The following is a 13,996-nucleotide window of genomic DNA, read 5'->3' as shown; positions in this document are numbered from 1 at the left end:
AGCCCCGCTCCGCGAAAGCTAGGTTAGCTCGTCTCCGAATAGGGTAGGTACCGTAGTGTGGTGCCAATCAAGGATATCAAGATCGTGGAATCGTGATAGCACGCAAAAAGCTCGTGTTTGGATATGTAAGCAGGCGTCTTCCTCTGCATCCACGACCTTTTCAACTCGCTCTGCTCACAAGACACGACATACCATTGTTACTTCCGCCTCCTCCTCGGAACTTTCGGTGTTACACGACGCTAGAGAAGGAATCGTACAAGATGTCGGAATCGGAGGCTCAGAGAAGCGGCATGGGCGAGCAGGAGCCCTTGCTCGGAAGGGCTGGTGATGCATCGCAGCAGGATGGTCTGCCGCTATACCACAACCTTGTCATTGGTATGACATCCTCTGCGTCGATTGCGTATCGGATCGCTACTCACACAGAATCTAGGCACCGGAGTTATTGCACAAGCTGGATCCTGGATCCTCGTCGCCATCGTTTGGGGCGCAGTCTTTTCCAACCCTGTTATACTCTTCTCGGCGCATCCTGTAAGGCTTCTCGATTCCAAGACTTGGGCTATGCTAACAAGACTGTTCTGTAGTTGCTCAACTCCGCCGCAATCCTACTCTTCACCCAAGGCGTCCTCATCCTCCAACCCACACACATTGCTAAGCAGAAGAAGCACGGTACCTGGGCCCACGCCGGACTCAACGATCTTGCCCTTTCAGCTGGTATCGCTGGTCTTGTCGTCATTGAGTACAACAAGATTGCCCACAATGGCACACACTTTGTATCGCCTCACGCCATTCTGGGTCTGATCACCTACATTCTCATCCTCATCCAAGGTCTCATTGGCTTCACACAATACTTTGTGCCTCAGATCTATGGCGGCGAGGAGAATGCTAAGAAGCTGTACAAGTATCACCGTGTGAGCGGATACTTCATCTTTTTGATGTTGCTCGCAACTGTCGCCGCTGCCACACAGACAGACTACAACAAGAATGTGCTGAAGATCAAGCTCTGGGCTGTGATTGTCGCGGCCGTCATCACCTTGATTGGTGTTTTGCCCAGAGTCAAGAAGCAGAAGTTTGGCTGGTTGGCTGGACAATAGAGAACAAACGGTATGCAAGGACGAGCATGAACATGTGTGTGGTGAACGGAAGGGTCTTTCGGAAAGCCAAAGATAGTTTCGGAATACGATATCAGGGGAACAGGTGGAGAAGCACGCACAGAGAAGGGATATAAGTGGAGCTTGGGATGGCCAGGAGAAGGAGAGAAGAAAGAGAAGCAGGCTCTTGTGGAGCTGTGGACGCGTGAGCGTAAAGCACGATTGCGCAAGGCTGCTTCGGACTTTGATGCATATGCATATATGCGCTGCACACAAATTGATGATGAAATGTCCGTATGACCTATGGTATGACAGTCTGTTGAGTAGATTCCAACGAGAATTGCAAGTCACACAGACGACCGTTGTGATCAAAAATAGGACTAAAGCAATGGGTGCAGAGCAAGTGCAGGAAACGGGGGTTGGTGTTGGTGTTAGGTTTAGGATAGCGTTACACAGCGGCTTTCGTTCAGGGGTTGCGGATCTGCAAGAGGTCTCGGCCGGGTGATGAGGCAGGAGAAGAAGTCGCAGCACTTATAAGCAGAGCAGACCCGGCGGACGCGAAGATGGCGACAGTATATTGATCTTCGTGCGCAGCCAGCAAGCGAATCAGCACTTCCAAGGTTCAGTTCATTGCTCATCTCGGGTTACGCTTCTCCAGAGTCGCTTGTCCTCCAAACGGCCAGTGCTCCACCAAGGGACTTGGTTGTTGATCTCTCGACCAGCGGCGCATACGTACTGACTGCTCGCCTTGCCAATTTTCTTTCAATCGTCACTTTTTCTCGCCGAAGATATAAAGAATTGATGAGCAGCAGCACACACGCATGCGATTGACGACGAGTTTCGAGCGCGCTCGATTGATCCCAGCGCGAGCCTCTACTATATTTACGAAACACGAGCAAGCGCAGGGGCAACCCGAAATCCGACCATAATGGCCCACAACACAATGCATGAAACACCACCACTCCACACCTCGGGGTCTAGCAACGACCTCAAGCGCGATTCTGGCATAGCGAAAGCCACCCTGACTTCTTCGCCGAGTGTGCCGTCCATTATCGTTCATGATGCCATCACCGCCTCGCCGCCCAACAAGACGACCAAACGGACTCCTCCTTTTCTGCGCCGCAAGTCAAAACCCATTGACGAAGACGACGCCGACGTAGGCGAAAGCGAAGAGGATTTCAGCGAGCAGCCCGAATTACCTCGCTCCAACAGCGCCCACTCACGCATTCGTTCTTTCCACGGCATCGACATGGAGATCCCCACGACGAGCGGCTTCGACGAGCTCACATCGCCCGACTCGTTCAAATTCTCAACGCGCGGTAGCATCCTGTTGAATTCAAAGAAGCTGGCGAATATGATGCGAGCACACGACGGCGACATGACCGATGGCGATGCCACCGACAACGATTTCCACACAGCCCCCAATTCGCCCACCTTCTCCCCTCCCATGCAAGCGCCCCCGTCTCCTCCCCTTTCTCCCACGCCGACCTCCCCGAAGCCGAATCCGAAACGCCTGACGACTGGCCCACGAACACCGAGTGTACACATGCTCAATGCAGTTCTCGACGGTCGTCGCGTGCTATCGGCTGAAGAGAGGACCTTCTCCCACAAGGTCAGGTCCATGTACAAATATGGCGATGAAAGAGCCGCGGATTGGAACATACCCATGGAGCGAGAAGAGACTCCCGAGCCACCAGCAGGCGTGTCTCGCTCGCTCACAAACCCCCGTCGCAGACCCGTTACAAGTCGAAGCGCGAGGCCTCAAGATCCTCACGATAGATTCAGCTTCATCCAAAACGAGCACGAGTGCGCTGGTGGTGTTGAGGATTGGGAAGATCTGTCTGGCAAGGACGTTGATCGTTATGGCTTCATCAACCCGACCAAATTTATTTCGACGGAAGGCCCACAGAACGGATCTGTGAAGCCTAGTTTACAGCGCGTCACCACATCTCTACAACTTTTATCCAGCAGTCCGCGCCGGCGCAGAGGCTTGATTAGAGGTCCCTCCACTGCCAGATCTTCGCGCTCTCTCCCACCTCCTACTCGCACAAATACCCGCACCACCGTCGCTTCCTCTCCTTCTGGCCACGCTGCCTCCATCTACTCGTTCCAATCAGGTCACTCACAACATCGTTCCCACAACCCTTTCCGCTCACGCGATCGCAAACTACTCGATGAGGCGAGCGATATGCTCACACTACCCGCATGCCTCGACAACCTCGCCGAAGAAGATGCCCACGAGAACTTCCTGAGGAGGCGTGAAATCCAGCGCGAAGAGAAGTGGCGTAAGATGGCTCGTTTGATGCCTCAAGGCTTGAGAGGTGGCGGCATGAACTTCGATTTTGATGTCACAGATCCGAAGCTTGTAGCGCGTACTTGGAAGGGCGTACCTGACAAGTGGCGTGCCACTGCATGGCATGCTTTCCTGTCTGCCTCGGCTAAGCGTCGAGGAGGCTGTCAAACCGATGATGAACTTATTGAAATCTTCCACGAATTGCAAGAAGAAAGCTCTGCCGATGATGTGCAGATTGATGTTGATGTTCCCAGAACAATCAGTATGCACATCATGTTCCGTCGCAGGTACCGAGGAGGCCAGCGCTTGTTGTTCCGTGTCCTGCACGCCATCTCAGTACATTTCCCATCTACCGGATACGTTCAAGGCATGGCTTCTCTAGCCGCAACTCTTCTCTGCTACTACGATGAAGAACACACCTTCATCATGCTCGTCCGCATGTGGGAACTGCGCGGTCTCAAAGTCCTCTACGAACACGGTTTCTCAGGCCTCATGACGACCCTCAAAGAGTTTGAAAACGACTGGCTTGCCAACGACCCAGACCTCAAGGCCAAACTCGACGACTTCGGCATCGATGCCATGACCTACGGTACAAAATGGTACCTCACCCTATTCAACCTCAGCATGCCTTTTCCAGCACAACTACGCGTCTGGGACGTATTTATGTTGTTGGGTGATGCGGATTTCCCTGGCAACCCTCCACCTACTCGCGAAAGCAAAGCTACCTTTGACGGGGCCGATTTGAGTGTTCTACATGCGACTAGTGCGGCGCTTGTGGATGCTACTAAATCACTCATCGTCGACGGCGACTTCGAAAATGCAATGAAGGTGCTCACTAGCTGGGTGCCTGTGAGAGATGAAGACATGCTCATGCGTGTCGCAAAAGCGGAGTGGAAGATTCATATGAAGAATCGAAGACATGCCTCTTCTTGATCTCTTTACCTCACAACCACTCGTGGAGTTTTTCTTTTGGTTTTCTTCAGTTTTTTTCTTCTGGTCTTCGTCTTCTTCATATACCCCCTTCTTGCGACGACGCTATAGAGCTCCAGCGTCGCTTTTTCTTCTTGGTCTCTGTTATTCTCTCTTGTTTCTTTTCGACAATCACCTATTCTACAGATACCTTGCATCCACATCTCTTTTGTTTGAAGCTATACCCCCTCCCTTTATCATGGATAGGCACCTTTTGTTTTCTTTCCCTTGGTTTTCCTTTTTACAGCGGACAACGCCCTTAGCGGGTATCTCATTGTTCTTTTTTTTCCTACCTCTTCTGTAATTTTATCTTGTGTTATGGCGGTGGTTTGGAATCGGGGATAGGTGGTTTTTGTTGGCAAGATATACCACATCAACATCAGAAATTCATATGTTTGACAATGTTATTTCTTGAGTCTACTGTATATCTGTTTCATGCGGGATGTTTATGTGGATCTGATGTCTTGATCTCCACATCATCTTTGAAGCATGGACGGGTGTGATTGAAAAAATGGCAGCTGAGAGCACAGCAGATGAGCTTGCCTTGGGTCCGCTCCCAGAACAAATTGGGGTGGTACGTGTCTTCTTGGGTGATTGGTAGGTCTTCGGTAACTCACATTGACTTTATAGCTCTCTGTTCGAAAGGTCATGGCATGTGAAAAGCGTGTGTGTTGATTTGATTGATCGTTTTCTGCGTCCTCAACTTGATGTGTCATGACTTTCGTAACTTCCGGCGAAGAGATCTCGTAGTTGACTTGCAAATTATCCCTCCGTGCTGTCCATGGCTCCTTCTTTTTCCCCTTCCCAACTTCCTTAAACCAATCCCATCCATCCCAATACTGCAGCAAATCCATTCAGAGCAGCTAGTCCAGCAGCAAGTCCCATGCCAACACCTCTTCCAGGTGCATCGTTAACCACGAGAACAAGCCCACAAGCCGCAGCAGCAGTCGTAGGCAAATTATCTCCTTTGGCAAACAGCGTGCTACAAATCGTTGGCGCCGGGCCAGTGACATATTGCGTTGCCGTCGTGGTAGTGGTGACAGTGTACGCCGGCCCAATCAATCCCGTCGCCGTAGTTCCCGACTCTACACCTTATAATCAGCACACCTTCTTTCCTGTCATCATCATCGGGATAGAGGAATCACTCACGCGTCCACCAAGTAGTAGCAGTAGCTGACGGCACCCACACAGTCGTATAAGGCACCACCGGCTCACCATCACAAACCGCATTATCCGCACAACAGCCGATATGATTTTCTGGACCTCCGTAAGCGCAGTAGGTGCCAGCGCCACAGCAGTAGTTTGGGCCAGAGATGCTTTGGCAGTTTATGTATGCGTATTGGGGGCATATTCCTGTGCTGTCTTGGAGGAGGACGGCGGGGGACCAGCCGTAGTTTGAGCGCGTGTCGAGGGGGTTGGGTGTGCGGTTGAGTGGGAAGGATGTTTGTTGGGGTAGGGTTGAGGCGAGAGTTGTGGTGAAGGTGATGGCGAGGAGGAGTAGTGTGGTGAGTAGTTGGCGCGCCATCTCTTGTTGTGATGTTCTGATTTTGTGGTTGGTTGGTTGATAAAGATGCGAATGTTTCGATGTCGCAGAGAAGCGCAAAGATTTTCAAGTCGTTCAAGTCTGTTGATCCAAGTCCGGAGTCGTGAAACTCAATGTGGTAAAGGAGTCTGCAGTGAATGGTGAAAGTCCAATATCGTGAATCCAGAAAGTGACGCCCAAATAGTGATGCTGAATTAATTGCTGCCCGATCGTATGTACAAGTGCAAATAAAGTGAAGTAGAGATGGGAAAAGTAGGAAATGCAGGGAAGTCTTGTTTATCGTGCACTCTGAGGTAAATCACTTACTTGGCCCACCAGAAAAAAAGCAGGATCAAAGAATTGGGGTGGTTGGTATGCACTCTATGGGAGACGCGAGTCGTGGGGCTTGGAGGATGTCTTGTCATCTCGCCCGACCTTGAGTGCATCACTGATCACTGACGATCTCACATGATAAGAAGTTTGACCTGGAGCAGTACTCATAGAACTCGCTAGAAGCGGGCTCTGGCTCTGGGAATCTATACCTACAGTTATCGCGTTCATAGAGAAGGAGCGATGGACAGCATGAGAGGAGGTTGGGAGTCTTGTCTCGCTTGCAAAATTCCTGGGGCCAACCACACCATCAACAAAGAACTGGCGATTCAGATCTGCCTCTATCTGAACCCTTTCACGGTCACTATAACTCAGCTGATGGACTGAATGTAGCATGAGAAGCAGATGGAATGTTCTCGAACCTGCACTAAACGTACAAGGTACATTCGGACAACAAAACCGGGCACCGTAGCAAACCTCATCCCTACGTTTGCTTATTCATAATACCGTAAAGTAGCCATGCTTTCTACTTGGACGTGAGTATACGTATTACTCCTAAGCTGGGTGTGCGAGACTTTTAGTCTTCTACATTTGCTCGTTGCCGTAGGTAGGAGTTAATATCGTTCTTACTCTAACCCAAGTAATCTCCTCTTACGGAGATCGCATAGCAACAATCTAGAGTCTCGTTCGTAGCCCGATTCACGTTCCTAGGTACCATAAGATAGCAGCCAGGCAACTAACATGACTTCTACTCCTTAATACACGCAGCAAACATCTCTCCATCTACCCCTCGTAGCACGATAAAGTCTCCATCGTTCCTACGTCAACGCAAGTTGCCGCCCCGTAGCTACTCCTTACAAACAAGAGCAACAGTAAGCCAGCACCACGTTCGGAGCCCGAGTCGCGTATTCGAGCATCGACGCTCGTATTGTGGCAGCCAAAGAGCAGCGAGATAATATCACAGTAGTGCGGACGTCGATACCGGCATCGCCCTCGATCTGGATGGTAGATTCATGAGAGAGCAGGAGGGCAAATCGCGAGAGGTAGAATGTATACTCTGCCGGTGGTGATTTCGCTAGAAGTGAGTTTGTCGTCATCGATGATTATGTCTTGTGTGTGTGCGGTGCATTTCTTTGATTTTGACTTCAGTTTGTATGAAAAGATACATCGCATGCGGCGGAAAACCTCGTGATGATACTTACCGAAAAGACCGGGTGAGTCGTCGCGAACACGAGAGGATCACTGCAATGATGGGATGGTGGAGGACAGAGGAAATGTTGTAATTAGAGTTCGAGGGATATCAATCAAAGCAAACAAGTGCTTCTTGCTCAACATTGTAAGGTTGTGCATGGTTGCTCCGAGGACAAAACAAAAATGATATTGATAAGAAAATGAAACTTGAACTAGAAGCATCAATACCTCAGCTATAATCTTGATCTCCAAAAGAGTACTGACTCCAGAGTTCCACTTATATGAAGCCGGAAGACTTCAGGGGGTTGTCAGGGTCAGGCCCCGGAGTGCGGTGTACAGCCCACTCGCGGTGTGCCTTGAATTTGAGCGCCCCGATACCATTTCTCAACACATCGTTATTCCATTTCTCCTCGTCGAACATGTCGACAACTTGTTGCTGTGATATGGGATAAAAGGTCATCGGCGCGGTAAGGTCATCTTGTTTGCCTTGTTCCAACAAGCCTTCGTCCGGCTTGGTTTTGGTTGACCATTGCTTCCACTTTCTTGGAAAGTGAAGCCCAAAAGGTGCATAATAACACTGTGCGTATCCTTCCTCAGGAGTGTTGAAATCTTTATGACGAAATACAGTTGAAGTTGGTACGCCACCGAAAATGGCGTCGGTGAAAGCAAGGCCGAGCTCGTTACTTCTGTTGTCTGCTAGCCATGGTTCGCGTGCCCAAGTGGTTGGTGGTCTCTCTGGTGGTCTTGCAACGTAGGCTTTGCAGAAAGCATGGGCGAATTCGTGGAGCAGATATGATGCAAACATGAGGGTGGCGCGTAGTGCAGCCGAGTCCAAATCGATTTTACGAGGTCTGCGGTTCTCGGGTACGCCGGCATTGTCCAAGATTCCATCGAAATACGCCTCGAACGTCGAATCTGTAGACCTGTTCTTGTATCGTTCCATGACTTCGAGATAGACTCGGCTTATGCAAATAGATGACTTAGTGGTGTTGCTGGACATAATCAGTACGTCTTTGAACGTAGGTTGGCTGCTGGTGTACTACTTACGGGCCTGTCGCAACCGGCCTACCAAGCTGGGGCTTGGTGTATGCCACTGCACCATACTTGTTCAGGTTGTCAAAGGTTTCCCAACAAATGGACATATATTGTCTCATCATACATATCTTGTGGTAGGTATCTATTTGCTGGTCATCGTTCAAAGTGGCCGGGACGTCCAATCTTTTACACCAGCCTAGCTTGGGGTCCAGAAATGTTGTCATCTGATCTGCTGGTACTGCCATTGCATGAAAAAGACACAATGTGGTAGGGTCGTCTAGGAAAGCGCTTGCTAAAATCAGAGCAGGTCTCATCAGGTCGTAATCTGTATCGGTCGTCTTATGCCATAGGTCCTTCCAAAACACCGGATGGATACGCTGGTCCGGGAGCCTTTGAGGATTCGTAACCTCAGCAGCAAATTTGCCGAAGGGGCTCATATACCAATCATCGGCAAGAAGCACATCGACATTGAGAAACCCAGCTCTTTCCAGCATTTGCAAGCCCCATTTGTGGACCACTTCAGACCAGCCCATGGATTTTCATGGCGGGCCTAGCCGGTATTGTATAGGGAAATCGTTCATCAGGATCTATCGGTCGAACTTCGAAGCTATTCCCGTCAGGATTTTCTCTTGCGCCGAATTCTCTCGCCGTATTTCTCAGATTGCCATCAGGAAATTTCGGCGCGTGAGGGATGGAAAATGTACTCGAGCCGGCATTAGTACCGCCCATGCTCACATCTGGATGGGCCATCTTGTCGCAGTATCAGCGCTCGCAAGGTGCTTCTTCGTGTGTGTGGTTCGGGATTGGGTATTGCTGGTCTCGATGTTGGAGGAAGACAGGATACGGGGTTTCATAGGCTAAAAGCGACACCACCCGCATGCGGAAGTCACAGCGACGAAGAAAATCCGCATGGACATCCTTAGGCCATCGATACGGGAAATTGGCTGGGATGCTGAGGAGAGTGGCTAGAAGAGAGTGTGTGTCAATTAGAGTCCAGAAGTACGTATAATTCAAAGCAGATAAATGCTTCTTGCTCGAATGGTCAAGGTAGAATTGCTTCATGGATAAGAAAGATGATGGCAATAGTAAGCGGATATTCAAAGTAAGAAGTAATGGTGCCATTTATTTCGACTGAAGTCTTCAAGTGGGTTTCATGGTATCGCTCATCTCAGAGTGTAGTTTCCAGTCTCACCGGGGACTAAATGAGCAGCCCACTCGGGTATCTTTGTCAGCTTGATCGCGTCCAACCCATACCTAGACACTTCATCCCAAGTCTGTTTGGCGTACATGCTTTGGATTTGCCTCTGCGCTATCGGATAGAATGTGCATGTCTTACCGTTGGCCTCGGCCGCACCCTCTGAAATCACTTGTTGGAATTTGCTGGTCTTGGCCCACATATCCCATGGTTCTCGGAAATGCATGCCGAATGGCACATAGTTCCACTGCTTGATAACCTCCGCAGAACTCATTGGTATACGATAAAGAGTATTCGATCCTGGTATTCCCCCCAAGATCTGGAGGACAACGGCGTGGCCAAGCTCGTTATTCCTGTTGTCTGCCAGCCATGGCTCATTCGGTTGCGCTGGCTTCGTGTCTGGCCGTTCGAAGTATGCTTTACAAAACGCGTGTGCAAATTCGTGGACCAGGGTAGCTGCGAACATGTATGCTGTACGCATCTGGGCCGAGATCAAGTCGAAATCTCTAGGCTTACGTTCATCGGCCACGCCGGCCATGTCGAGAATCTCTTCTGCAAATTGTGTGTCGAAGAACGGATACGCTTTGATAGGCATCAAGCTCATGACGTGAAGAATGTGATTGCTCATGTAAATGTCTGTCTTGCGAGTGAAACTTAAGATAGTCAGTAAACTGTTTGAACGAGCTATCGGGTATTCATGACTTACGGGCCTGAAGCAGGGATGTATCTTCTTTTCGCATCTAGACGTGGACTTGTCCACGCAATCGCGTGCACGGTATCTGGTCCTTCGTCGTCTGCCCAATTGAAGGTTGTGTATTCGCGCATCGCAACCATCTTGTCAAACACGGCCTTCTGCTCGATTTCGGATAGTGTGGCCGGAATTTGTACTCTTTGGCAATACCCAAGTTTTTCATCGCGAAAGAGAGTCATCTGACTGGAAGGAGTAGATATCGCATGGAAGAGGCACAATGTCTTGGGATCGTCGAGATATGCGGTTGCTAGAAGCAAGGCTGGCATTATCGCCGCGTATTGTAGTTGGGAAATGTTTGGCCACATGGCGCATCTGAACACTGGATGGACGTTTTCTCTCGACAAATCGTACTTTTGTCTCTCAGGTGCCCATTTGCCGTAAGGTGCCATGTACGAGACGGCTTCCTGTGTCGGATTGTTGATGAACCCGGCTGCATCTAGTAGTTTCAGGCCCCATTTTTGAATCGGCGGATCCCAACCATCAGGCCTGTCATCTGGAGCCCCTAGCTGATACTCGTAAGGCCAGTCTTCTTCAAAATACTTTCCCTCTCCAGAGGGATCATTAAAGTTGATGAGCCGCACGTCAAACCCATTCCCGCCGGGCTTAAATCTAGCACCGTAGTATTTCGCGTATATTTCCCAGTCAGCAGGCTCTGCGCTTCCATCACTGAATGTAATTGTATCGTCGAGAGCCGGCGGATAAGGTATACCGTAGGCAAGCAAGCCATCATCAGGTTCAACACCGCTCATGCTCACATCTGAATCGCCCATCTTGTCGTAATCCTAAACCGCACACAAAGTACTCGTTGTATATCCTGTAGTGTATGTTGAATTGGGAATTTGGTGAACTCGATGTTCGTGTCCAGGTAAAAGTAGATACAGCCGTATGCTGCGGAAGCAAGAGCACAAAGGAACGCCGGATCTTTTGCCGGCTAAGGTCCAGCCGGATCCGCTTGTCGATGGAACGAATACGTCGAGGAATGTAGTTGGACTCGGCCCGAGATGCCAAGAAAGGCTCACATTAAAACATGTGCTTCTGAGAAACTGGAGATTCTATTCATGTTTAGATCATCTAGTAGGAAAGCAAAGAGTGTTCAGGAAAATATAGAAAGGGGGTATGCTGCAAAGAAACCAGATGACCTTTCCTGTTGGACCCAAAATATGTACAATCGAAGAAGAAACGCTATTACTCCAGTTATGCAAAAGGTCATGGTCGTGCCTGAATTTGGTTCGGATAAAATAGGTTTTGGTGACGTTTATGAGATGCTGAAAGATTCTCCACAACCGCATTGTTCAGCTAGAAGATTTATTAGTATTACATCAAAAATTTGACATTGTTCCAAGTCAACTTACTAATGTTGGGGTTCTTGAAGATGAAGCGCTCGTTCAGCTTGTCTTCGAGCCAGTCCATCTCAGATCCAATGATGCTGAACAAGGCCTTGGAGTCGATAAGAACCTTGACACCATCCTGCTCAACAGTCTCATCAAAGGCTCCAGCCTTGTCCACGTATTCGAGGTGGTATGCTAGTCCGGAGCAGCCTCTGTTACGTACGCCGACACGGACCAGCTTTGCCTCGGGTTGTTCGAGTAGCTCACGCAGATGTGACACGGCAGTCTGTGATAGTGTGATGGCAGCCTTGCGAGGACGCAGCTTGCTCTTTCTTTGAGGCTTGGTGGTGGCAGATGTGGTTGCTGCTGATGACGTGTTTACGGCCGAGGACTTTTGAGCTTCCTTCTCGGGAACACTGAGGGGTTGATCGTCTGCAGGAGATGGCTTTGACTGGCGCGAGGTTGTAGAGGGGAGCGGAGGTAGTCCGGCGATAGAAGTCTCGGGAACGCCAGCGTTTCGCGGTGAGGGCATGGGGTCCAATGTGTAAGGGCGGTAGGCGGTGGCAGTTTGCAAGCTTCGTCGCGACGAGAAGTGAAGAGCAGGTTGTGATGAGCGGAAGGCAGGACGCAAACATTGAGTGCATTGAGTACGAGGGGCACCGCCAGCGGCGAAACGGAACATGGCTGTGGATGCCGACGATGTGGCGCGATGCAGAGACATGGCTGCTGTGTTGTATATGTTTGGTTATGAAGCGGCCAGGATGTATGCGTAGTGGGAGATTGGTTGACAAAGTCGTAGGTGAGTGTGATGAGCTGTGTAAAGTCGAAGGGTGGTGATTGTGTCTTTGTCAGAACGGCAAGATCGGGCAAAGCGGAGCACCGAAAAGCTATGATCGCATCCATTTCCGTCGCCCAATCACATCGCGCTTCTGATGGTCAGCAGGGTCCGGTAACCAAGCCCACGCTTTTCCAGCCCATTGCAAAGTGGGGGCTTCATATTATCAATCACTTTGCCACGTGCTATACAGTATTAAACATATCTGAAGAGGTACGGAGTAAATAGATGGTTTTCATTGTCGTGTTTCTACATTTCTGACTGATCGCTGTTCAAGTGTGCAAAGGCTCTTTTTTCTCTTCAAGCCTGTCCGGAAGGCACTTGATAAGGCCCATAGCCAGGTCTCGGGAACTTGGGCGAACCATCAGCATTCCAAGTAAATGGCTGTGCTCTGATAGTTCTTGCACTCCATCCGTTAGCGGGATCTCTCATGCCGTGATACACAATCCAGTCTTCGGTACCATCAGGACTCTTGGTGAAGCTTGCATGACCAACACCATACGCCTCTGCCTTGGGGTTTTGGTAGAAGACACAACCTTGGTTATTCTTGCGCCAGTCGGACGGGTTCATCGGGTCGTCACCAATGAGCTCGAGTTGGCCGAGGCAGTAGTTGCGGTTGTCAGAGCGAGCTGCACTGTAGATTACGAACTGTTGGCCTGTGGTGGGATTGGTGAGTTGCTGCGGGCCTTCGTTGGAGGAAAGACGCTGGTTGAAGGGGCGACCGTAAGGTGTCTTCTCCCAAGGGTTGTCAGGAGTGCTGATGATCTGGCGTTCGGTGAAGTTACTTTCGACAGTCCAAGGATCAGACATCTTAGTAATGCAGAGATTGGCTGGCCATGCATCGTACTGGCGGTACCAACAACTGTAGATGTGGTAAAGTCCAGAGTCATGCTGGAAGTAGGTACCATCAATCGCGAACTGATCATACGTGTTGAGCTGAGACTTGAGAGTGTACGTCGAGTCCCAAGGATCTGAGGATGAGCCTTCGAGAACATACATGCGGTGGTGAACAGCAGGGCAGTTGAAGTCGCACCACATGTCAATCTCGGGCGAGGGCGTGTCGAAATTAGGGTCGGCAGTCATGATGATGTACCAGGAGTTATCGATCAGGTGCAATTCAGGTGCCCAGAGATCAGTCGAGTAGTTCATGCCTGGTGGAGGGTCAAAGGCTAGTTTGACGTCGGCATTGTCCCAGTCTGTCAGAACAGAACTGCGAAGGATGGTGATGTTGGTGTTGGTAGTATATGTCATGTAGTAGTAGTCGCCGTGGCGGATAACCCATGGGTCTGCTCCTACCTCATTGAGGATAGGGTTGTTGAAGGTTGTAGTGCCATTGCTGGCTGTGCCATTGATAGCATTTGAGTACTGAGCAGAGACGAGGGAGATGAGGGAAGCCAAGAAGGGAAGGGCAGATAAGAGGAACATGATGCTTCTCCAATGTTGAGGAGAGAGAAGCGGA

The 13,996-nt window shown here is 50.1% G+C and overlaps 8 protein-coding genes across 8 annotated transcripts; 2 read left to right on the top strand and 6 right to left on the bottom strand.

Annotated features, from left to right (window-relative positions):
- Window positions 1-64: 64 nt before the first annotated feature.
- M438DRAFT_301501 (uncharacterized protein) lies at window positions 65-1,484 on the top strand. The gene is made up of 3 exons (XM_029902098.1): window positions 65-375; window positions 431-528; window positions 582-1,484. The coding sequence occupies exons 1-3, from the start codon at window positions 261-263 to the stop codon at window positions 1,089-1,091; spliced, it is 723 nt and encodes a 240-aa protein (XP_029758102.1). The 5' UTR covers window positions 65-260; the 3' UTR covers window positions 1,092-1,484.
- Window positions 1,485-2,634: 1,150 nt separating this feature from the next.
- Window positions 2,635-4,314, top strand: M438DRAFT_278759 (RabGAP/TBC; the record flags this gene model as incomplete). Its single annotated transcript, XM_029901026.1, has 1 exon — window positions 2,635-4,314. One exon carries the CDS (start codon window positions 2,635-2,637, stop codon window positions 4,312-4,314), a length of 1,680 nt encoding a protein of 559 aa, XP_029758101.1.
- An 809-nt stretch (window positions 4,315-5,123) lies between these two features.
- Window positions 5,124-5,952, bottom strand: M438DRAFT_398873 (uncharacterized protein). The gene is made up of 2 exons (XM_029909386.1): window positions 5,500-5,952; window positions 5,124-5,435 (listed from the first exon to the last, which is right to left on the bottom strand). Exons 1-2 carry the CDS (start codon window positions 5,873-5,875, stop codon window positions 5,164-5,166), a joined length of 648 nt encoding a protein of 215 aa, XP_029758100.1. The 5' UTR covers window positions 5,876-5,952; the 3' UTR covers window positions 5,124-5,163.
- Window positions 5,953-7,651: 1,699 nt separating this feature from the next.
- Window positions 7,652-8,961, bottom strand: M438DRAFT_407564 (uncharacterized protein; the record flags this gene model as incomplete). Its single annotated transcript, XM_029909903.1, has 2 exons — window positions 7,652-8,385; window positions 8,441-8,961. 2 exons carry the CDS (start codon window positions 8,959-8,961, stop codon window positions 7,671-7,673), a joined length of 1,236 nt encoding a protein of 411 aa, XP_029758099.1. The 3' UTR covers window positions 7,652-7,670.
- Window positions 8,962-9,572: 611 nt separating this feature from the next.
- On the bottom strand, window positions 9,573-10,123 carry M438DRAFT_347635 (uncharacterized protein). The gene has a single exon (XM_029905948.1). The coding sequence runs from the start codon at window positions 10,102-10,104 to the stop codon at window positions 9,592-9,594; it is 513 nt and encodes a 170-aa protein (XP_029758098.1). The 5' UTR covers window positions 10,105-10,123; the 3' UTR covers window positions 9,573-9,591.
- Window positions 10,124-10,325: 202 nt separating this feature from the next.
- On the bottom strand, window positions 10,326-11,123 carry M438DRAFT_323451 (uncharacterized protein; the record flags this gene model as incomplete). Its single annotated transcript, XM_029903010.1, has 1 exon — window positions 10,326-11,123. The coding sequence occupies one exon, from the start codon at window positions 11,121-11,123 to the stop codon at window positions 10,326-10,328; it is 798 nt and encodes a 265-aa protein (XP_029758097.1).
- Window positions 11,124-11,406: 283 nt separating this feature from the next.
- Window positions 11,407-12,533, bottom strand: M438DRAFT_398872 (uncharacterized protein). The gene is made up of 2 exons (XM_029909385.1): window positions 11,727-12,533; window positions 11,407-11,670 (listed from the first exon to the last, which is right to left on the bottom strand). Exons 1-2 carry the CDS (start codon window positions 12,421-12,423, stop codon window positions 11,630-11,632), a joined length of 738 nt encoding a protein of 245 aa, XP_029758096.1. The 5' UTR covers window positions 12,424-12,533; the 3' UTR covers window positions 11,407-11,629.
- A 241-nt stretch (window positions 12,534-12,774) lies between these two features.
- On the bottom strand, window positions 12,775-13,986 carry M438DRAFT_347633 (Arabinanase/levansucrase/invertase). The gene has a single exon (XM_029905947.1). It carries the CDS (start codon window positions 13,960-13,962, stop codon window positions 12,838-12,840), a length of 1,125 nt encoding a protein of 374 aa, XP_029758095.1. The 5' UTR covers window positions 13,963-13,986; the 3' UTR covers window positions 12,775-12,837.
- Between the last annotated feature and the right edge of the window lie 10 nt (window positions 13,987-13,996).

Source organism: Aureobasidium pullulans (genome assembly GCF_000721785.1).
Source record: "Aureobasidium pullulans EXF-150 unplaced genomic scaffold scaffold_16, whole genome shotgun sequence".
Lineage (NCBI taxonomy): Eukaryota > Fungi > Ascomycota > Dothideomycetes > Dothideales > Saccotheciaceae > Aureobasidium > Aureobasidium pullulans.
The sequence above is the reverse complement of the archived record's forward strand: the minus strand, read 5'-3'. Positions and strand labels throughout refer to the sequence as shown.